The sequence below is a fragment of the Agelaius phoeniceus genome, chromosome 10 (genome assembly GCF_051311805.1).
Source record: "Agelaius phoeniceus isolate bAgePho1 chromosome 10, bAgePho1.hap1, whole genome shotgun sequence".
Taxonomy (NCBI): domain Eukaryota; kingdom Metazoa; phylum Chordata; class Aves; order Passeriformes; family Icteridae; genus Agelaius; species Agelaius phoeniceus.
Genome location: NC_135274.1, coordinates 12992513 through 13017085, shown reverse-complemented (window position 1 = coordinate 13017085; position 24573 = coordinate 12992513). Strand labels below are relative to the sequence as shown.

The following is a 24573-nucleotide window of genomic DNA, read 5'->3' as shown; positions in this document are numbered from 1 at the left end:
TTCTTGATTGACAGCCTTGATGTACAGGGATCCATTTAGCCAGATAACGAGTGAAATACAATGTGCTGCATTTCAAGCTCCCTCATCAGGAGTACTCCACATCAGGGGGCCTCATTTGTGCCTATGTAATTCCAACTCTCTGGAGAGCAACACAGCAGTTCATTTCTATACCCATTCAATCCTTCTGCTAAAAGCTGCCACTGAAAATGTCACTAATTCCAGCGAGAGCGGGGTGAGGGATGATGACACATCCAGCAGGAGCTGCCTTTCAGCCCAACTGCTCCCCTGCCATTGTTCCATGGGTAACCTGGAGCTGGAGATCCCCCTGGTAAGCCTAGCAGGTGGCCAGCAAGACAGCAGCATGGAAAATAGCTTCCTATCATTTGGTATCTAGTTCCTGGGCTCCATTTTGGCTTTTGGTTTGCATCAGCCAAAGTATAGGATGGAAAACCTTCTGAAATCTCTCTTATTCTTTAACTTTTCTGTCCTCATTTTCTGCAATCAAATTTCATTCTCCACAGAACAGGAGCAGAAAGCAGCCTGCAGCCAGCTGAACGTGAGAACTCACACACATTAGCTTTCCAGGACAATCTGGCAGCTGAGAACTGAAACAGTAGTATTGCAGGCTTCTAAAATATAAATGTTCAAGTTCTCAGAAAAGTAATTTTTATCTATTTCCAAAGATAAAACCCCCTCTATTTTGTAGAGGAAAATGTGTTTACATTATAATAAAGTAATGGCATAATCTGCAGCTATAATAATAAAGACTGTCTCTCATGCTGCCAGCAGCTGCACACTTCACAGGATGCACAGATTTTCTGTGTAATTCTATTTTTTAAGATGCACCAAGATTTGTGCTTAGTTACCAATAACATTCATAGTGCTATAAACTGATAAAACTGCATATAGTGATAAACAGGGAGGACAGTGTCTGCCAGGAGAGAGACACATTTCTGATGAGTAAACAAGACATTGAATTCGAGTTTGAAGGAAATTATCTACAAAGATCTGTAGCAACAGTCATAGAACAATTTGGGCTGGAGGGGGACCTTTAAAGGTTATCTGGTCCAACCCCCTGCAATAAGCAGGGCTATCTTCAACCAGATCAGGTCACCCAGAGCCCCATCCAGCCTGACCTCGAGTGTTTCCAAGGATGGGGCATCCACCACTTCAGTGTGGGTTTTACCATCTTCATTGCTCTGGCATAGCATCAGGTTCTTGTTGATCACAGGGAAAAATGCCCTTCATTTACTACAGCATCACACATTCAGATGTGGAAAACAATGAATTTGGGGTTAGTTTTGTTTTCTATCTTATTACCAAATCCACCAAACATTTACTGCTTGTTTTACTGCCACAATCACCAAAGTGATTGCTGAGAAAAATTGCTGAGAAAAGCAATTAAGGTCAGGCAAGTACACTGTTGATTAGCCTTTGATTAAACCTTACTCTGCAAAGAACTCTCCTGAAGTCACTAAGTTCTGCTTTTTGATACATATCAATACAGTTGAGAAAAGGTGGAAGAGTTGGGCTTGGAGGTGGATTATGAAGTATTTTGATTTATCACATTCTTTATCTGCTTCTACCACTCCTCTAAAAATACATTACAGAGGGTGGATTCACGTCTACAACTGTTTTTAATCATGATTCCTGATAACATTCCATTGGAAATGAAAACTTGATTAGTCCTTTATACAAGGACTAATTAAGTCCAGGCTTCTCAAATTAAGTTGAACATCAGCTAAAGTGAGCAGTCCAGCAGTCTCTGCTCATGTGAAAAAGAAACATTTTAAAGTCTTAGACTTTATACCATCTTCCACTCTTCTCCCAGCATCTTTATTTACTTTTTACTCTGCTTTCCTCTTCTCTACAACACATAAATAGGCAACAGAGAGGCTTGTGGGACACAGTGCTACAGGGGTGGTTGCTGTTAATATAAGATTACAGCATCAGTGGAGCTTGAAAGGATGAACACAAATGCAGAATTAAGCCAAAAGATGCCTATGTACAGACAGCTGTTGTGCAGGCATTTACATCTACACATTCATACAGACACAGAGGTGGGAAGTGGCAATTGAAGAAATCAGCTAAATAGAAAAGAAAGCAAGGAAGAAAAGAGCAGAAAACTATGGCTGAAACCAAAACATCAGGGCTACCCACAGAAAGTCTTCTTTCCTGGCAGATTCTTTTCCCACCAGCAGCAAACATTCCAGCCCTCATGGGCTCTTCAGAGGGCTGGGCTTGGAGAGATGTTTGTCTAGGGTGTGGGCAAAGGATGGCTAACAGCCCTGCAGGGCACACAGGTTCTGTTCTGGGGACTCTGGGGCTTACCCCTGCGCTGGTCTGCTTTGAAGGCTCTGACCCATTAGAGGGTATTGCTTAAAGATCAATCTCTAATGGCTGGCACAAAAAAATATCTGTTAGGAAATCTGTGATTCAGCCCAAGGATGAATGGATTAACACAGATGTGGAGCTCCAATCAGTGCACCTCTGAAAGATGAGGGGAGAGAATCTCTGCTAATGGTTCATCAGAGCTGGTCCTTCTGCTGCCCCACTCTGTCCAGGGGGAGCTGAGGTACCAACATCCACTGCATCCAGTCATCCCACTGGGCTTTGGTGGCAGTTTTCCCTCAAGTTTTACAGAACATTTCATCTTCCTTAACTTCAGACCATTTCAATAGCTCAACATGTTCTGAGGTTGTTAAAATTCCCTTCCTTCACTTGTATTATTACCTGAAAAGTATTTTGAGAGATGTATACATATATATAGGCATATAGCAGTGTTCCTTGCTTCTCATTGAGTCTTTGCATTTTAAGTGTATTCATCTGCTTCCCACTGCTTTAGTTGTTTAGTTTATTTATTCTCCTTAAGACATGTCTTTAGTTGAAACTGAATTATCTCTTATAGACCATGTTGAGCCTTTTATAAATGAAAAATGCAGAGAAGTCACTCACTATTTTTCCGAACTGAAGAAACAGCCAGTCCACTGCTCAAGAAGACATACTAATTAACTTTTATATCTAAATATGTGTGTGTATGTGTATATATATATCTCCCCTCTTACAAAAAGAGGTGTTCTAGATTTAAAATTAAAGGTGTGCTGTAACTGTGGGAAACAACATTGTTTTCCAGTGAAATGTAGCTGTTCCAATCATCCAGATTACCACTGTAACCACTGAAATAAAGACCATTTCAATAGTTGTTCATTCCCTCCTTAGTTTAAAATTAGATTATATTCTTTCCCTGTTAGAAAATAGTAAAGCACTGCATCCTCAGAGATGTCTTTTACACAAAAGCAAAGCCAAGGACAAGCCCAGTGTCTGCCTGCAGGGTTTTGAACCTGCTGCCACTGAGTATTTTCAGACAGTGCAACCCCAGTCTGCTTCTTCCTTGCAGAAATGCCTTTGTGCTCTTCCCTGCATAAACTTCTATACCAAATAATTGGAAGCCCAGCTTCTATACCAAATAATTCACATTCTAGCTATGTAATCTTAAAGAGCTTTTGAGTTCTAGGCCAAAAATAGCTGCATTTAGCAGTTAATTAAATGATTCTGCATATGTCATCAGTGCCTTACAAGAGGTTTGATTACTAGATTTAATCTCTCAATACTTTGCAAGGTACTTTTTGCACTCAGCATGTATTGTATACACGTAATAACTTTGCTCTCTAGAATTATTTTGTGAAAGTTTTTTTAGAAAACAATAAAGCACATTTAAATAGATAAATGAAAGGCATTGGAAAATATGGAGTATTATTTGTATTATGCAACCTGAGGGCTGCAGGCACTAGCAGGTTTTTTCCCCCTCAATTTTTAAACATGGCATTTTGTCAAGACCTATTTAGTCCCTTTATTACTACCTATGGGGCTTTTTTTTTTTTAAACTCATTTAGCTGTTTTCACCACCCTTGTAATTTCTTGTTTGTTCAGTCTCTGTGGGTGTATAATTCTACAACTATTATAACATTTCAAGTACATTAATTTATTCTGCATCCCCTTTTAGGGGAGGTTTAGTTTGAAAAACTATTCATTGTTTTTAAGTCATGTTTTTCTGACTAGTCGTAGAACATTAAATGATTTTAAAGGAATATATTTTATATTTTCAAGGAAGCAATGAGTAGCATATTTAGGTACAGATTTTAATGCCAATCCTTTTTTTCACTTGCTCCTGACTTCATGAGTAGTCCCACTTAACAGAGAATATAAATTTCTTTTCCAACCTGCATTAGGTTCAGATCACTACTTAATTTGCAATTATTCTAGACAAAGAATTCAGTGGACTTAAAGCAAAAGTGTGATTATTATGTGAATATGAGAGTACTTTTGCAAATTTGCTGCATTAAATCCCACCCTTTCAGCATGATTCAGTACTTTATAAACAGGATTATGATCTGAAAATTTCCTCTGTCCTTGGAACTGGGTTTGGACTGAAAAGATGAAAATTCTGTTTCTCTCATTAAGTGCATCCCCCTTGTCTCGTTGCAGGTTTGCGAGGCGCCATTGCATTTGCGTTGGCCATTCGGGACACGGACTCGCAGCCCAAGCAGATGATGTTCAGCACAGCCCTGCTGGTGGTGTTCTTCACAGTCTGGGTGTGTGGGGGAGGCACCACACCGATGCTCACCTGGCTGCAGATCAGGTCAGTACTGTCTGTGCAGCCCCGGCCAGCAGCACAGAATGGGATCCCTATGGAGCCACGGCAACATCCTTACAACTTCCTAATGCTTATAGGTGTGCTTTGTATGAGCTTTAGGACACACAAAGGGAGGGTTTATGCATCTGTTAGCGGCTCCAGACCACAAGGAACAGGTCCTTCCTAAGTTTGTTATGGGCTTAGATGCAGGTCAGACACATCCTTGTTTCCTGAGAGTTTGTTTCACTACTGCTCCTTTTAAACATCATGAATACATCTTAATAGTGTCCTCCTTGCTGCTGAGGAAAGAGCTATACAGGCAGATTTTGCCCTCATCCTAAAATATGTAGTTACTACACAAACATCTAATAAATAGTGTATTTCTGATTATAATGAGAATATGCTGGAAAAATCTTCCTCCATTCAGGCATTAATTTATTATGCATTGTTTTATATATTTTTCTTCACTATATTATTTTTTTAATTACTTCATAGTCACTTGTATTCACAGAGAGCAATGAATGACAAGGGAGGTTAAATTACAAGTGAGAGGGACATAGAAAACTGGAGTAAAAAGGATCTAATTTAAATGCAATGTCCTTCCAAGTGTGCTTTTTTGAAACCCAACTTTTAATAATGAGTGTACTCATGCTGGTTATTGATTCTGGTTACTTCACAATCCATTCAGAACTCCCTGCTGTGATTTGCAAGATCACCACAGAAATCCTCAGTATCGAGATAGGCCTGCAATTCACAATTCCTTATCATTTATTCTATATATAGCATATGTTTTCCTTGTTTACAAAATGATGTCTGATTACAAGCCTTCGTGTCAGACTCTTGCTATAAAATAGCAGCTGAAGATAACCAAATTGGGGCTTTTACAAAGAGCATAGATAAAATTGCAGACAAAATAAGGACTAGTGTACAAGTGTACTGGAGAAACATGGATACAGGCATCCATGTACAGTGTGGAGGTTTTCTATTTCTGTGACAGTTTGAGTCTTCTTCATGACATGCCTCATGTCCCATAATGTCAATCAAGGCCATTACAGTTTGGATACACTCTGGCACTATCAGTCATCTTTCTGAGATTTGCCACTTTTTCACTGTCAGTCAGCAAGAGTTTTTCTGTGTGGCAACAGAAAGGCGGGTGAGGAAGGGCTTTCTCAGTAGATCTTGGGGAGCAAGTCAGTCTGGGTTTCTGTAACAGGAGATAAGGAATAATACTGAGAATACAGTAAGGAGAAAAGGCTGGCAGCAATGTGCAGTCTGAGTAGTCAATGTGCAGCTTGAGAGCTTGGGTTACTAGATGCCCCTCGTGGTTCAGCTCTCAAGGGAATTGTTAAATTAAGGTCGTGAAGTGCTTTCACTAACAAGAAAATTAATTGGATGCAAGGGCATTTCTTCTGCTCCTTAGTGCTACCCAGAGGTGCAAAGCCCCCCAAGAGCACAAGTGAGGGGCTGACTCTCATATTAACTGTTTATACTGTTCAATGCACATGCTTCTTTCTCTAGGCTCTTGTACGATAGATTTCACCCAAGACACTGAAAGTAGACAATCATTACTGATTTGAAATGCTTATCTCTGAGGATTTCCTCTGAATCCCATCGGATCTGCCAGACATTTTTATCAATAAAATAAATTGAGTTTGTAATCAGGATATCGATTTTCTTACTATAAAGATATTAGGTTCATAATTTACACTTACTTTCTTGACATTGGAACATATATCTTCATAAATTATGAGGAGGTCAGAGATAAAATTTTAAATAGACATCTTTAATTACAAATTTATCTTGAGGCTCTGATTTCTCCTTCTAGTGAAGATATTTAATTGTATTTATAATTTATTACACCTCAGTGTGGACTTTTTTCCTTAGCTACCAGCATTTATCATTTAAGTCTTAACGAATTTTGCTAAGTAATTGTATTCAAAGGTGGTGGTAATTCATGACAATTGACACTTTATGGATTCTGGCAGATGAGTTTGCTAAGGAAAGTTATGGAGCTGTGGCAAATGACCCCAGCTTGCTTAGCATGCTGGCACCTGTGCCTGAACAGCAGCTCTGAGCTGCATCTATCCCCATGGTTCTTTAGAAGAAAAAGATGGTATTTTTCAACCTAGTTTGGAGGGTTCCACTCACAAAGCCACAGAAACTGCATTACAAGTACAAAAATGATATGATTGTCTCTGAAGAGATTTATTGGAAAGGGTTTGTGTGCCATCAATTACAGAAAACAGGGCTGAAGCCAGAGAAATGCTGCAAGCATGGCTATGAGCACAGAAGAGGGGGTCTGGTCTCACGGCAGCCTTTGTGATCAGCTGATGCAAACATTGCTCAGGCACCTTCCCAGGGCAGCTTGAAATTCCTCTGTGAGATTCCCAGTGCTCCAGGGAACCACATCTACCATTGTCAGTCCTACCCTAAGCACAGTGCCAGCTCAGTTAATCCAAACAACTAAAGGTACTCACCTTCTCAAAATAGTGCTTATGGGAAATCAAAATATAGGAATGGTCACAGTGACTACACTGGCTTTCCCTACAGAAACAAGTTGCTGTATAGGTAAACCTTCTCAGGAGAGAATGTCAAAAACAGCACAATCAAGTAAGTAACAGTCACAAACAGAGTGCGCTTTTTTTGCCAATTTTTCATCATAAAATGATTATCCAGCAGATAATGTATTTAATTCATCTGGAGGCATTCAGAGACTAATAGAGAAGAGCAAGCGATTTCTGAATCTATTTGGATAGATTGAATCTCACTCACATGCACTGTTTTGTGTCCCCTCTCCCTCTGTGAAATAGGGTCCAGTTCCTATCATTAGTTCAGGAGATGCAACTCTGAACTCCTCAAGGTCAATCAGCTCAGTCTTATCCTAGAGATAAATTCTTGGGTTTATATGGTACAGACCAATTTACCCACAGTTTGGATTTAAAAGATAAATAAATCTATCATCCATTCAGTTCAAGATATGTAAAAATAACATAAATCAGAAAGAGCTCACACCCATATATTTACCATTTACTCTGGCATAATGCATTACAGCATTAGGGCAGAAGGCAGTACTCAGATCTCTACAGCCATCTTGCTGTATATCATTGCCACATATTATACCATGTTTCAATTATTTGTTGCTTTCTCCATGATTTACATTGAGAATTTCTCTTAACAGTGATCAGGACACTTGGTGTAGAAGGGAATGACAATTCCCTTACACCTTAATTCCCTTACAATGACAACTTTAAAATAAGAGTACAAATGAAACTTCTGAAAGAAATCAGTCTTTGTCTCCATAATAATTGGATTCCCATAATTTTCCCCCTCTCCTCACAGCAATACCATCAGATCTGTGCTTTTCTTTTTCAGTTGAAATTTAACATAATGTAAATATAATCTGTCACTCTATTTTTAGAGAAAAGATGTGGCCTCAGAGATAACCACCAGTAGATTTATTCCAGGAATATGTATGGCTTATACAACATTTGCAAATTGTTGCTAAAACATATAGTAAGATACACTATCAAAAATAACCATGTGCTACCTAAAAAGGCTCAACTTCTATCTCCCATGTAATGCAGCAGCATCAATCAGCTGTGTCACGAGAAACCAGCTAAGAGCTTTTGTAAAAAAAAAAGCTGAAATGTATCCCTGGAATCCACTAAATTTATTAATAATAATTCTTCCTCCCTTTATTTAACAAATAAATTATATTAAAATATATATTCCTACTTAAACTATATCTTGAATCTAAGAAAAGTTCTTAAAGCTTTGGAAATATGACCTGCTAATAACAGAATTTATGGCTCAATGTGTCTACATGTCAAAACACAGTTTTAACAGAAATCCATACCATTTACTACTGCATTTACTCATACACAACACACTTCAAAATGAGTCTTAAAATTCTTGGCAAAGACTGAATATTTCTTCACTTTATTCTAGAAGAATGAAATGTACACTTTTGGAAATATCTTATTTATTTTAGCTGTCTCCTTTCTAAACACCTGAAACTCTGAGTTTCAGGGAGAGTTGGGTGTTCCCTTTCCGAGGACGAGGTTGTATTTACGAGTTCCCAATTGTCTGGTGCAGTAACAGCACCTCCCAGCACAGAAGTGGTGCAGGTGTTTACAGCACTGTCAGCTGCCACACTGGGAGCAGCTGCACCACCTCCCTAAGTAATACATTGTCCTTTGACTGTGTCTTAAAGTTGTAACAGCAAAAAGAATTGTTTTTACTCCCCATGTGAAAGGACTACAATATTCAGTTCTTGGCAGACAATGAATAAACCTGGATCAGCATGTGAGAATAATTCCATAATACATCAACACCAAAACAGAGAGAGCCATTTAAGTTCCCAGTCAAATTGAACTATTCAATAAATGTGCCTTCAGAGATGCTGAGCATTACTTGCTAATGCTTTTGGATATATGATTCCCTTCATTCCCCATACTCTGATTAAAAATAGAGAGCTACATTTTACAGTAAATCTGCACTGAGAGGTTTGAGGATAAAGGATTCTCCTGACAAGCAGAGCAAAAATTCAAAGCTGTTAATAAAACATGTCCTATAAAAGCATTGTGCTAGGTATTAGGTCTTGTTTGTTTATCATCACCTTCTGTGTAAATGTTTGCCAAGAGATTTCCAGACTCTTTGTGCATCTCTTTGCAGCTGTTCTTCAGTTAATAGGAAGAATTCTATTCCATAATCTAAACAAATACTCAGTAGCTTTGAATAGTAGCTTTTACTATTGTGCCTATCTGGCCATTGCTGTTGAGAAATGTATTTTAGAAAAGAGCTGTGTGCCTGGCTGCCCTTAAAATCACACATTTCTAGTTCACCTAAAACTTCAGTTCCAAACATCCAACTTTCTCTAAGTACTGAGGCCTGGTATTACCCATTTTTGGGGCATGAACAAGGCTGACCAAACTCACATTCTAAGCAGAAGCATCTCACTCAGCAGAAGGAGCCAACATTTTGGATCCTTCAGTATCCAATAGTTTGCTTCAACACCAAAGTCTAAGGCAGTGCATATGTTTTAGCAGGATGGCTCATTTGGGATGTAGATGGGCAGTGGGGTGAAATGCTGTGCCATGACTGTGTATGACTGTGGCTGTCTACCACAAAACAACCTAAAAACCTGGTTAGTTGAATATGATTTTGTATTTATCTCAGGCCTTTCACAGCTAGTTATAGACTGCTGAAAGACAGAACTTTATGACAGAGCAACCACAATAAGAACATGATCTTGGCCAGGATTATAGCACTACTGCTTCAGTCACAAAAATATTCTTTTCATTATTCCCAACCTCTGTAGCAGGATTCCCTGTGTCCAGCTGTGTTCAAGGGGGTGCTGCAGAAAGGCACTGGACAGAATGGCCTCCTGACAGGTGATCTGGGCTGCACTCAGCTGAGGCAAGGAGGAATGATCCTGTAGCCTGGTTAAGAGAACCTTGATCAGAATATTGTGCTGCATCACAGAGTGCTTCTCTGCTCATGGAGGAGAGCATGAGACAGTACATCTCCTTACAGCCATTCCTTATCAACTAGAGCCCAACTGGAGTTTGATCTCTAGTGCCTCTCATTTATTCCTAAACTAAGGACACATCTTGGCTTTCCTTTCTCCCTCACATGGGCACACATGGATTATCCTTCCTGAAACATGGCTAGTCCATGAGACACTCTGAATGTACCAGCCAAGAGTGTGTGTACACATCTTCAGATGATCCATAATTCATTACGTAGAAACTATTATGGACCTTGTTAATTATTTTGCTTGTATTCCTTGGTACACATTTTCCTGTCCTCGTTTGTCAATAAGAAGGAAAGTCAGTTTAGAGAAGGTTTAGCTAAATGTTGTTTCCTGGCCTTAGCAGGTTCTGACCCATATTCCTTTGGGTCATATTTCCTCTAGACTCCTGGAAAACAGTTTAGTTGACGTGAAGCTGTTATTTGCTGTTGGAAACAGAATCTTCAACTGTAATTTTAAGTGACCACAACATAGAGATGAACAGTGCAATTAAAGGCAGGATATTTTCAAGCATGGTTGTATTTCTGTGCACTTTGTACTGGTTATTATTTTGTTTTGTGTTTAGAACAGTCATAATCAGCCTAACTGTTGTTCCCTCTCAGTAACAAATATAGCTCCAATAAACAAAGTTTGATCTGGTTTGCAGGGTCATATTGCTCTTTAGCCATGGTACAGTATGTATTTAAATAACACTGCAATAAACACTCTTGTTGAGAGGCCAACTTCAGCCAGGTCTCTTCAGCCCACTGAGAATTTTTTCACCCAGACACACCTTCAAAAGAGATCACACTGTCTTTGCTTGGAAAAGCATTTAATCCTAAAAAAACCCGCTGAAATCCAGAAACAGCTGTAATTGAATCTAACAAGACTAATCATAAATGCTGCAACTATTTTTAATATACTGTCCTTAGCTGCCAACTATTTGTTCCTGTGAACATCTACAGGACAGCCTTTGCCTGGCACCTTTTATACTGATGATAGCTTGAATATTCCTGCATTATCTCTCAAGGCATATACATGCGAAAACACATTGCTGACCCCAGGCTCTCCTCAGCCTTAGGATGTTACTGATCAATGTGCAGATTCTCAGGTCACAAGATCCACACTGTTGTTTAAAAAGGGATTTTCACAATTGTGAAGAACACCGTGAAAATTATTCAAGTAAAATTAAACTAACAAGGAATCTTTCATGTGTTCATGGACAGCCCAACATAAAGGCTCAGAGGAAATGTTGTCCCAGAGTTTTTGCAGGAGCATTATCTTCAAGACACACTGTTTTGCTGATGAGCTCCATCATTGTTTGCGCACAATATTCTGGGTACAACAGAAAAATAGGAATTTGTGATTCACTTAGAAAACTGCATGGCTGCCAGTCCCTCTCTGTGCACCCAGTAACTCACCTACCCAGCAGGGGGGGAGCAGCTGGACCAGGAAAACAGTGGAAAAGGCAGAAAGGTTTAGCCAAGAGATCGTTGTCATTCAGCATTTGACTAATTTGCATGGTAATGTATTGATTACATGTCACATGGGTCACAGAGAGCAGAAGATCAGATGCTGGTTTATCACTTTGTTCCCCTTGATCCCCTGTAGTAGCACAGGCTAAAATACTGGGTTAGAACTGAGTCAGGGATCTTTTTTTAATACAAAAATATTGCTAGATTTGCTACTTTTTCTTTGTTTTTGCCACCAGTTCTGGATTTGTGGGTATGAAAGCACTTCATGTTTAGGTAGTAATTACAAGAAATAGCAAATGGTCTGAGTTCCTGACTGAAGCCATATTAGAAAGGCCTTCTGCTTCAGAGGAGCTCAACATCACACATGAAATCATCTTTGAGCATTTCTTGGGGGACAGCCACACTGAAAGGGTTAAGATGGGAACTGCTTTTGCAGTGGTAGCTAGAGCATGATGAGCCTGGGAAATGCTATAAATCAAGAAGCACTATAAAATTGGACAATAAATGTATTGGCTGTTATTATAAGAAAAAGAAATTGGATAATTTCCTTTCATTTCTATCTGAAAATGAGAAATCATCCAGGTAATGAATCTCAGTGATCTCCTGAAATGCCTGTCATTTATTTGCAAGGTACTTCTCTGCAAAGATAAGGTGTGCATTTGATCTCTCAGTTATTCACCACAGCATTTTGCCTGAATGGCACTAAACAAGATTTATAAACATTTGTGCTTGAAACAAAATAAAAGACTAAAATACAAAGGTCTTGGCTTTCTGACTGCAGCTGTGAAGGCAGTGCAGGGCAGATGTTGAATAGGGGATGTTGGATTGCAATTGTGACTGGTGCATGACTTGTACATGACTCCAGCTATCAACTCTGTTGGTCTTTATTGGCCAGAGGGGTCTAATTTTGAGCACAGTCTCCTAACAGGGCAGACAGTTAAATCCCACCTCACACAGCTTGTATTTCTAGCTACACATGGCTATTGAAAACAGAAAAAGAAAGATATGAAAGATACACTTTTATTGCTAGACTATTTGGTACAGGAGAGAAGGAAAATTACACAACAATAAAAGATTCATGCCCTCAGTTTACTAGCAGCAAATGATAAGATTAACCTTCCACAGGCCAAAACCTCTGAATAGTTCCAGAAAACTATAAATAAATCTATAATTTGGAATAGAAACCATCCAGCTAGATTTGTGTCAATTAAACTATTTAGTTTATCCTATTTTAAAATACTGCTGCTTTGATATGTCTGAGTATGCTAAAAAAGTTTTCTTCCATCTAATGCAGTAACTTTATTCTCCTATTAAAACTTTTCTCCTTGTCATACAAAAGATAACTGCTATGCAGCAGTCAACATAATGAAGTTATTCAAGTTACAAAGAACCAAATAAACCTATCAGGAAATAGTGCTAGGGAACAACTTAATTATTTGGATCTTTGGAATGAGACTGATGATTTATTGCTTTCTACCAAAATATCCCAAATTAATCTGGAGCTCTAACTACTCTGACAGAATTAAATTGGAGCAAGCATAAACCCAGATAATTTCATGCATATGTCAAAACTGTATCATTTGAAGGTGAGCAAAAGAAAAATAGTTTGAGCCTTTAAAAGTTTGAGATAAATATGTGGTATCAACATGGACTCTAGAAAAAATAAGGATCATATTTACTAAGATGAATCTTATATTCCTGGTGGGTAAGCATTGAACAAGATACTGCTTAATTCTTCCTTTTATTGGTCAGAAACTGATGCTTTCTGCAAAATAAGTGGTCTCAAAACTCACTGAACTTTGATATTTTAAGAAGTGTGTGATGCTGTCAGCTGGACTAAAAAATAGAGCCTGGAATTAATGGTTTTCATATTTGTTAGTTTGCCTAATTTCCAAAGTGTGCATGTTCATCCTTCTCCTATTTTGCTCAACTAAGAATACTAGAATTACTTCAGCAAGAAAATATTAAATGAATGCTTCATTTAGAAGGGATAAAAGGTTTCATCATGACCTAAAATATCATTTCAATATGAAAAAGCCCAAAAGTTTTCAAACTTTCTCAGTTTTTTAAGCTTTCCTGTGGTTTTCTTTTCTGTTATCAAATATTCCACAAAGTGCCAAAAACATTTCATTCCAATTTTAAACTCTGCATCAAAAAAATAAAAACCCAAAACAGACCTTGTGTCTTCCAACAAGAATAAAGGTATAGAATAACTGGGAAGATTTGGGGTCTTACAGTCCCTAAGGGTCTTATGCAAAATATGGACTATGACATAAATATTCTAACAAAACAATAGTGAACCTAAAAAATAAGAACATTACTGGGTACATCTGGGTTTGCAGAGGAACTTTGTGGCAGGAGAGAACTGTGACTTCAACTTTCATGAAACATTCCTCTGGAAATTCTGAACTTTGTGTTCTTTTTTACAATGTAGAGTGGAAGGACAGGTCTGGCACGCTTGATAACAAGCCTATCAAATTGTTCCAGAATTAGTTGATTGTGAAAAGTTAATTAAAGCAGATATTAAGTAATCGAGGCTCTGTATGGCAGTCTGGGCTTTTAGCTTTTAATAAACAGATAATTACAATGTAATAGAGACTTTTGTATAGTGAGTTATCAGAAACAGCCCAACAGTGACTGGCTGGTCAGTACATTGATGAGCTTTAAATGAGAAAATCTCCTCCTATCTCAGCAAGAAGTACTTGGTTTCAATGCCCTTGAAATTATATTCTGCTTCTGCATTTTTTTACTTCTTCAAATAGATACACCATTTTGTTATAGTGACAAATAATATATAAAGGGATATTGAAAACATACATAAAATTATGGTTTTAGAAATCCAAAATGTTTTCTATGCGAATAAATATACAGAAAAGATGTTTGCACAAAAGTTAATGTCTAAGTGCTGTTTATGTAAAATACCCAAGCAGGAATCCTAAAAAGTGACTCTTTGCTTCTCTTATTGTACAAGTAGACAGGGTTGTACAGGGTGACCTTGGAATTACCCAGTTGCCTTTGCTATTCACTTATTCATGAGCACTAAGCCTGGTCAGGAATTACAGAGTGGGTTCAGGGAGTCTGCCTGCATCTTGATCTGAGTCTTAATCAGTCCCTGAGCTTTTCTAATCTCCACCCCAAAGAATCCCTGCAAATGCCATGGCAGCCTGTTTCCCACCTGGACACAGCCGCCGCAGCCCTGCTCTCCCTCCCTGGGTTGGATGGTTTGCTTCCTCTGCCTCACTCAATTTCTTCCACGCTTCTGGAAGAATTCTAGCCCAGACCTCATCAGTTCTTCATCTGGCTGCATATGCATCATGAGGTGAGGAAAATAGAGAAGTTAGAAAATCATTTTAATTCACCAGAAAATGAGATAAAATTATTGTGTAGACTGGTGGCTAATGTGTTCGCTAAGGAGGTGTCAGCTTCTGTCCAAGCAAGTATTTCCATTCCATTTTAAATGAGTTATCAGCTAAAATATATTCATCTTTGGCAGAGTAAAGTTCAGAATCCAGGTCTTCCATTTCAGTAGTCTACAGAAGAATGACTTCTCACATGCTTTCTGATCTAGTAACCCTTACATATACATACACTTGAATTTGAATTCTATTTTCTCAGCTTAATTCCAAAACACAGTCTGCAGCCAATATATTTTCTTATTTATGCTCAATGCAATACTGGGAAAAAAGACATTGAATTCTCCATCAGAGCATTTCTTTGACCTAGAATTCAAAGTCATTATGGATGTGTGCCACTTTCCTATCACTTACATTGAAAAGCATAATTATAAATAAGTGACAAGCTCCCCAAGTTAGATTAAGCAAAGGTTGATACAATTTATTAAAAACATCTCAACTTACATGTCCCAGAAAGGAGTAATGATGCACTTTAAAAAGTAAAATTAAATAATCTTTTCTTTGTTTCACAAAAGAAGGGAAGAAGGCTCTTGCCTTTCCAGATGTAGATGTGGCCCGGGATTTAGTTGTGGATTTGGCAGTACTGGGCTAGTGGTTGAACTCTACAATCTTAAAGGTCCTTTCCAGCCTAAATTATTCTGTGTATCTATGGGGAGTTTCAGGCATTAGACTTGTTTTAGGCATTAGACTTGCCCGTCAGCTCTGAAGTTTACTGCTCTGCTCAGTAAGACAGGAACCTGAAGCCAATACCATCACATATTTATGAATACACTGACAGAAATATCACATTGCCTGAAGTCACTGGCCACAGAGAGGTACTTAGAGCCCCAGGGAAGCTGAGTGGCAGTGGAGAAATGGGGACAGATCCTTAGCTGGTGCAGGATGTCATAATGACATTCATTTATTTTCTTGGCCTGTAGGCAGAAGTAGACTATACTTTCAGAATCCCTGATCAAGGCAATTTCTCACTCCACTTTCTCACTTTGTCTCTTCTTAATCTCATGCAAGCTATTGCTTTTCTTGTCATCACAGCTAGAATTCAGATAGCTCATAGCTGCTACATACAGCAGTTTATTCTTATTTTTACAAGAAGGCAATGGGAATGGAGTCCTTTTCTTAAATATGATGCAGCAAACACCTCCAAACACACTACAGAGCAACACAAGAAGCTTAAATAAAACTATGAAACTTTATAGCACACTCCCTATCTCATCCTTCCAGAACTCCTTTTCCCCTGAACTCATTTTAAACTTCAGCTGGGTGCTTCAGGATTATTGCTCAAGCTGTATATGGCTACAGACAGAAGACAAAATAAAATTTAAATTTAAAACCCCAAACACTAGAAACTTTGAGGAGTGTCTTCAAATGCACTTGTGAGAAAAGAGATTTGATTTAATTAAAATGAAATTGTTTTACCAGTGTTTCCCAATTAATAAGAACTGTTCAACAAAGGTGATTAACCCTCCTCCTGGCTGCTCGTGAAAAGTTTGCAAGGATTGGTGCAGGCAGTATAAATAAAATCTCAAAACACATGTTTACAAGCTAGGCCCCTGAAAATATGGCAAAAATGCCAATTTGGTTCATTACCAAAAGAAAATCAGGAAATTTTTGACTTGAGATCAACAGAACGAGCAGAATCGAGAGGTTTGCAGCCACAGCTGAGTTGCTGACACAAAAGGAAGAAGCTAACGTTGACATCTGAAACCTTTGCTTTGCCAGAATAAGAAAGCTCAAATGCAGAACAAATGCCTGAGAGTTCCTCCATTCTCCTGAGTACAATGGAACACAACACAAATGCACGTACACAAGTTTAATTTCATCTCTGTTAGGGCACCAGACCCAAGCTTCTGGATCATTTACATTCCATTTAAGCTCTTATTCTCTCCAAATAAACAAATTTTTCCCAAGTCATGCATATTTAGAAATGTGAGTAAAAACAATTCAAGAAAAGTGTGAGTAAAAACAATTCAGAACAAGCCCAAGCCTAGCACTTTCTGAACTCTACAAAGGGCCTTTGCACACTGTGAAATAAGGGCATTTCCTATAGTTCTTGATAACCACAATAACTAACTAACAAGTGTCTATCTTCATTGGTGTTGCTGTACAAGTGAAAGTCATCTGGAAAGTGAAAAGGAAACAAAACCCCCCCGAACAGCTCTGTCCCAAAGCCAGATCTGCTGCTCCATGAGCCCTGTGCCACCGGCAGGTCTCACAGTTTTGGATGACATCTGGTCCAAATTTGCCAATGGCACCAGAAAAATATTTTTTCCTCACTGAAACCTCTGCAGCTCAAGGGCTTGGAGGGTGTCTGTGAGCATGCACACACACATTTATGTCAGTAACAGCTTTGCATTTCCTCACATTACAAACAGTGCAAATACATAGATCATAAATAGATCTGTATCTATTTTAGATACAGTAAGTTTTTGTATGAATGGCTTAAACAGTGTTTTAAACAGTCACAGAAGATCTAAATGTATTGCTTGAAACTGGTAAGGATGGCCGAGTTTCTTAAGGAAGGATTATATTGCAAAAACAAATTTAAAATCAACAGAAATCTGCACTGTCTAAACTAAACAGTGCAATTATCAAACAACTCATGAAATGAAAACAACATTGAACAGCATAAACACTAGATAAAGGGAAGCACACTTTCCCAGCAATTCTATAGTCACTCTGTCAAAAAGACCATTATGCATTAATTGATATTTGTTATATCAGGAGGATATAATACTCCTGAATAAACCTCCAGATTTGAGGTTTTAAATGGTATACCAAAAAAATTAAATAAAATGGGTGTCTTTGAGTCATTGTTTTATTCTGTGTTGCTGAAAAGCAAAGTGGTGGAAAAGAAATGAAAAGTTAAATTTTCCATTAAGCAGTGTCTTAGAACATTGCCTTCAGAAAAGACACTGCTCTTCATCCTGCTGTATTTAAAGTGGCTTCAAAGTGTGTTTTGACACAAACGTGCACAGGTGTCATTCTGCCATTTAAACGAAAGAGTAATAATTATTGGCACTGTGTACATCAGAAAATGAAAATTTAGGCAAAACTTTTCTGTATAAGTGCCTAACATTTTCCTGAGTCATTTTCCTGAGCCCTTTTTCCTACATAAGGAAACATGCAAAGATCCTATCAGTGCTTACTCAGATTATGCACTGCAGCATCTCTGCTTATGAGCAGTGACCTCAGCTCTACACACCCTTGTGCTGCATGGTGTTGAGGTTTCAGAAATGCCATTTTGATTTTAAAAAATAGTACAGCATATCTTATATGGTACACAGGAGAATACACCTTCAACCTGCTTTGTACAACCTTGGGTCAATAAATCCATACAAGTCCTTACTATAATTCCCTGCTGTTCTGAGCACTTCAGACATAACTTAGGTGAACATATTTCAAAGCAGGAATTAAATATGATCTTAAACAATGCAGCTGATTTACAAGCTTCTTGTGAAAGGAGTAGCCTGAATGGGCAGAGGGGTATGGCTTTCATGGCAGCAGATCCCAGCAGCAGAGGCAGAGGCATTTACTCAGCATGTTTTGCTTGTAACAGGCATCAGGCTTGACCAGCATTACTCTGCCCTTCCAATGGCTCTGTGCACAGTTGCTCCCAGCACCAGCTTCATATGATAAATTTCAAATGTCAATGCAAGAGATGAAGTGCATGATATATTTTTCCCCATGCCATGAGCCCAGGGAACTTAGAGTTGGTCATCTCATTATTTAGACTAATGCCTCAGGAGGATTTAATGTTTTACTTTGGGTTAATCACATTAGCAATAATATAATGCATCTACCATGGCCTGGGCTTCTTTCCAACACTGTGCTGTTTATGTGCAAGGAAAATAAAGGAACAGACACCTAAAGTAATTCAGAGAACAAACATTTTACTGCTCTAGAAATCATTGACATAATTCACTGGAGGAAACTGTTATTTCTGAGCCAGAAATTGACTAATCTCATCTATAGGATTTTGTCAAAATACATCTGCACACAGTTTCTTTTCCTCATACAGATCTCCTGTAAAACCAGTTCCCATTTTTCCTAGCTGACAAAGTTTATTAGTAACCTGAGTTAGACACCAACGAAACAGCCTAATTCCTTAATTTTCTTTTGCAAATTCTAATCATCTCCATGGAGTTCATAAAAGTAGCAGTTAGGATCTTTACTATGTGCAAAAATGATACTTTTTGTAATGCAGTGGTGTTTCTGTCTTTCTGCATTAAATGAAAACTTATTTTTAATAATATGCCAGGGATTTTTTACTAATACATTTCCAATATTGTGTACAGAACATTTCATCTGTAGACTTCCTGACAGCATGGGGAGAGGCATGTTAATAATAATGAAATTGTTAAAGCACATGGAGGCTGATCAATACTGTTCTATTTACTGCCTCTTATTGAAAATATGATAACACAGATGCATGTGTGTGTCTAAATCTCTCCATTTGCAACATTTCAAATTAAAGCAAAAAAAGCATCTGCCATCACCAGTAGCTCCTTAAGACATGTAGCTTGGTGTTATTGAAAACACAACATCTTTGACTTACAGTAATGGAAATGTAATGTATCTGCCCCCCTTTTTTTATTCCCTCAAAACAATAAAGATTTTGGATGGGAGGCATCGCAGTCACCTCGTGACAACCTTCCCACACTGTGCTGTGATTCAGCAGCTCAAAAGCTCACCCTTGTCAGGATTAACTGGGTTGGCACTCAAAAGAAGTAACGCCACTACTGCCAAAAAAGGGACCCAATTCCATCCTTCCTTCAAAGTCAATACTGCATCAACACCATAATATGATATCTAGGGAATCTCTTATTCTCTGAGTCCCAGTTCTCATCTGAGATATAAAACTCAGGTGAAAACTGAATTGCAAAATGAAACCTTGCTGAGAAAGTGATAATTACCCTGTATATCTCAGTTACTACTATGCACACTCCTCATATCTGAACTTCTCCTGCAGTTTTATAAAATTATTCAAGTCACATTATTTTTCATGGTTATCATTTTTCAGTTTCTTTGATTGGAGCACAGTATTCCTGAGTGATGTGACCCTTGTAGCCACATTTTTCTCCAGAGGTATCTCCATCTCAACTGTCTGAACAGATTTTTTCCAATCTAAACAAAGCAGATTTTTAATAATTTTATAACATTTTAATATCAAATAATCTACTGTTATCATGAGGGTTTCATTTTAGAAGACTTCTGGTAGCAGTTATCCTGAATTTTAGATTTACTGAGGGCTTGGGGTTTGCCTTTTTTCTGTAGCTATGATTAAAAATAAAAATTCAGGAGGATTACAGTTCTTTCAAGCTTTCCCATCCTTTGCCCATAAATCTATGTCTGATTGCCTACAAGTAATCACCTCCCTGCTCAGTGAGTGCAGTGTTGCTGTGAGGGGCAGTGCCCATTAACTGACTGTGGCTGAGCCTCCTCATAACCCTGCTCTGGAATTCCTGCCCTTCCTGCACTTCCAAACAAGAGGGAGATTATAGACAGAATCTAAATGCTTGCAAAGCAGGCAGCAAAGTGCTTACCTTGTTCTACAGAGCTCAGGTTTTCCATAAATGAGCTGCATAAAACAATCTCTTTCTTTCAGTGAGTAAATGACAGCAATGGCAGTGGGTGCCACCCTCCAGGTGATGTTAACGAAACCCAGGCTGATGAGTGATGCCAGCACAATCATAAGTGGAAAGTTAAAATGACCACCACACCCCAGTATAATTCATAAATGCTGAGAAGCTGGCAAAAGTATCAGGGAAACATTCTTGGGAAAGACACAGCACTGGTGTCAGTGTGGTCCCTGGGAAGCCAATGCCACCGGTGACATTGCTCGACTGGGAGCTGTGAGAGCTGTGCCCAGCCCTGGGAAACCTCTCCTCACACACTGCAACCAGAGCTGCTCAAAAACCTGTGGGAGCCTTTTAGGATAAGAACAGATTTTAGAAAAACCTGCTCTTTTGGTACAGGGAGAGTGGAAAGGCTCCCATACAAGCACATGCCAGTCCTTACTAAGGAGGGGGAAACAGATCAAGGATTTGCCAAACCGTCAGAGGGATCTGAACATTGCCAAGTTCCCAGAAAAACAATTGCATCTGAGAAACATTTTCCAAATAAGAATATAAAAAAAGAGGGGAAATGGTGGTGTTTTCCACATACTTTAGTATAGAAAGTTTATTAATCTTAATGTGGATTACTAAAAATATCATTTTACGACAGATTTTTCTTCTCCCTAAGGTTGAATTAAAAAAATAAAACATGCAAGTTGTCACTCAGCAAAGCAAGCTATCCACACCACAGTAGAAGGTGAAAGCTGGATCACCTACCACAGTGCAATGAAATGTTCAGGAACAACATATGATATGAGTATATATAAATAGGAAACCCAAAATCAAAAGGGGGGCAGGAGGAAGGCAGAGGGAAGCAAAACAGGAAAATAGTGCTGAGCAGCTGATGTCCCAAGAGGATATCTAACATTGCTGCCAAGGGTCTATGGGTTTCACCAGTTGTCTGTGAACCACATACTGAATATATTTAATTGTACAATTCTTGTGAAATCCAACAGTTCAGGAGAAAGCACAGAAATCAAATTTCCCACGCATTCACTCTGTATCAGAGGCAGGAAACAACTGTGAGTTTGGGTCCCTAAAGACACATGTACATATGGATACAAGGATGGAAAGCTTGCAAAGCCCTGCATTTTTCAGCATCACACTTGAAAACAGAACTCCCTGCAGCCACTGCCTGAAGATGAAGTGCTGAGCTGACCTGCAGCCTTGTGCTGGGAGTTAAACCTCCTCAGCTCACTGGGCGTAGCATGCTGCTGGGGCAGAGTGGGTTTGGCACAGTCAGTAGCTGCTATCTTTCCAATTTGACATAGAATTTGGTGTAATCTGTATAATTATTGTGTCTGTGGACATAAATGTACAACTTGCACTTCCCATCCACCTAGATTTGATGACCTTTGATGTAACAAGCCTCAGTGTCATAGTAAACAATAACACCTTTTATTCTATCATAGAATCTATTACAATAATTTTTCCTTAAACCTTAAAACTCATCCCAGTTCTGACATTGTCACCAGAAGCTTTTATTATTTTGGTTGCTGCCAACTTTCATGCTAATCTTTTCCAAATCTATTCACGTGCATTGATACTACTACCAATGATGATTTCTAAAAATTCTACAGAAGTTAAATTATGTTAATTTGAGTCAACTTAGGTTCATATTTTTAAGCAAGAGGCCTGATTTCTCTACAGGAATATTCACACAGCACAATAACATTGATAATCTACCATGTGTGCCAGAAGCACTGCAGGGATGTAAATCCCTGCTGCTCAGGATGCTGCCCTGCTCCCATCACTGCAGAACATCTGACCTTGCATTCTGCCATGCAGCTGTACCTTGTGACTCCAGAGTGGCCATACCATTTTAGTGCCCCTGCCCCAGTATTAGGATAAAATAGGATTATCAGAAGGGAGGATCAGATACCAGCTATCTACAGATCCAGTTCATCATTCTGGCTGCTCTGAAAATAGGTTCATCATGTAAATGCAAGCCATCATCTGTTTTTAAACTTTAGCATTTTCTTCACACAGCTATAAGAAAGTGGTAAAATTTTATGCAGTGACATTACTCTCAATTTCACAATCTTTTTGATGAAGGTCACATCTAGAAACTATAACTTGTGGATCTCTTATAGAGCACTACAGTTCTTTCTTCAGCCTTATCTTCTATTTGCATTTACCCATTATCTTCATGCATTTCACTCCACTTTTACTTGGACACCATTCATGCAAGTGTATTAATTTAACTGTCAATTCTGCAACAAAGTCGTTCTCCATATGTCCACCAAAAATGGGGCATGGACTTCAACCACAGAGCAAATGTTTAGCATTTTTTAAAAATTATCTTACCAGTTTTAGGAAATTCCAAGATCAAAAGTCAAATTATATCACTTTTACCTCTTACATGATTCAACAAACTGAAAATTACACTTTTCATTCCATTTCAACATGTTGCATATAGAAAGCATTAGCTGCATGACAAACAGCTGCCATAACCATTTAAGAAGCATCATTTACCTGCTAATTTCTTTTAACCCTCCTCAGCATGAAATTAAACTGATTTGTTCTTTCTGCTGTGAGGTGCAAGTGATTACTCTTGCCTTAAACTTCAACTGAAGTGTTTTCATTTATTAAGAAAATCAGCTGAACTTCGAAGATCTATACTCATGCCATAATTCCTCATGGGTTTGTCAATGAAATACTGTGCTATAAAAAAAGCAGATGTTTCTGACAGCATCAGTCCACAGAAAAAGCAGCATGTAGCAGCAATAGAGCAATCTAGAAGCAAAAGCAGATTTTCAGTATCAGTTTGTTAGGAATACACATCACACTTACTGCCACATGGACAAGAATAATGTCCTGAGAAATCATTATTTATCCTGAAGGTTTTCTAATTTCAATTACAGTGATTTATTAGAGATCATGAAACAACCTTTTTTTTGGATTTTACTTGTGTTTCTATTCTTTACAGTTAATAATTCTTTACTGAATGCAATATGCTGATGATGGATAGCAACAAGCTTGAGATTTATTCATGCAAAAATATTCAAGACTCCTGTTGCAAATGCTGTTTAATGGCCATCTTGGAAAATTGGGTTCTAAATCACTTACTCAAAAAACCCTTCCTGGGATGTGTAGCTTTTGAGATGTAAGCTGAGGCTTAAGGACTGGTTTAGTTTCAGTGAGACAGCCAGTGGAAGGCTGAGGCCACTGCACTGACAAAGTGAGTTCTTCCAGTGAAACCTTTGACAAGCAAAGAAGCCAATATTGTTATTAACTTACAGCAGCACTCTTGGAGCTCTAAACAAAAACACAGCTGTGCTAGATTTTGTACAAACATAATAAAGGATGTGTACTTACAAGCTAAATATACAAAACAGATGAGCCATAGGGTGAAGGAAGTGTTGTTATCCCCATTTCATAGTACCAGGCCAGAAATGGACAGAGAAGCCAGACTTTTCCCACCTCTTGCAGTGCCTTTGTTTCCCCACTATTGTGGAAAAGGATACAGAGGCCACTTGGCTGATCCTGACCCTCATGTGACAGCTCAGTGATGTTCTGTTCCACAGGTACACATTTACCATCATACACTTTGAGCAGGGGAAGATTGCTACTTGCATTAGGAGAGATGTCTCTTTCCCAGGCTTGATCCTTTGTTCATTAAATCATTCGCTGCATTAAATAATACAGATATAAACAATTTTTCTAGGGCTTCAACTAGATAGCATTAATTACATGCTCTCAGGACAAGGTTTCAAATAAAAGCAGTCCTGGCTGCCTCAGCTGGGGCACACCTAACCAGTGTGAGTCCATGGTAATTGCAAACCAGGCTAGGTAGAACTGCAAGCAAGATTTAACTTGCATGAACCAGGCCCTGCTGTGCCAGTACAGAAAGCCCATGCAGGCCCAGGACAATTTCAGTAATTAGATTTCAGATTTCAGAGAAATGTCTCTATTTGCAGGTTTC

General features: G+C 38.6%; 1 protein-coding gene across 2 annotated transcripts in view; it reads left to right on the top strand.

The window, feature by feature from the left end:
* SLC9A9 (solute carrier family 9 member A9) overlaps nucleotides 1-24573 on the top strand; it is a 176505-nt gene that overhangs the window by 103190 nt on the left and 48742 nt on the right. For both annotated transcript variants that reach the window (XM_054639225.2, XM_077183933.1), the window contains exon 12: nucleotides 4486-4639. In XM_054639225.2, coding sequence (XP_054495200.2) covers nucleotides 4486-4639 — 154 coding nt within the window. The remainder of the gene's footprint in view (nucleotides 1-4485; nucleotides 4640-24573) is intronic.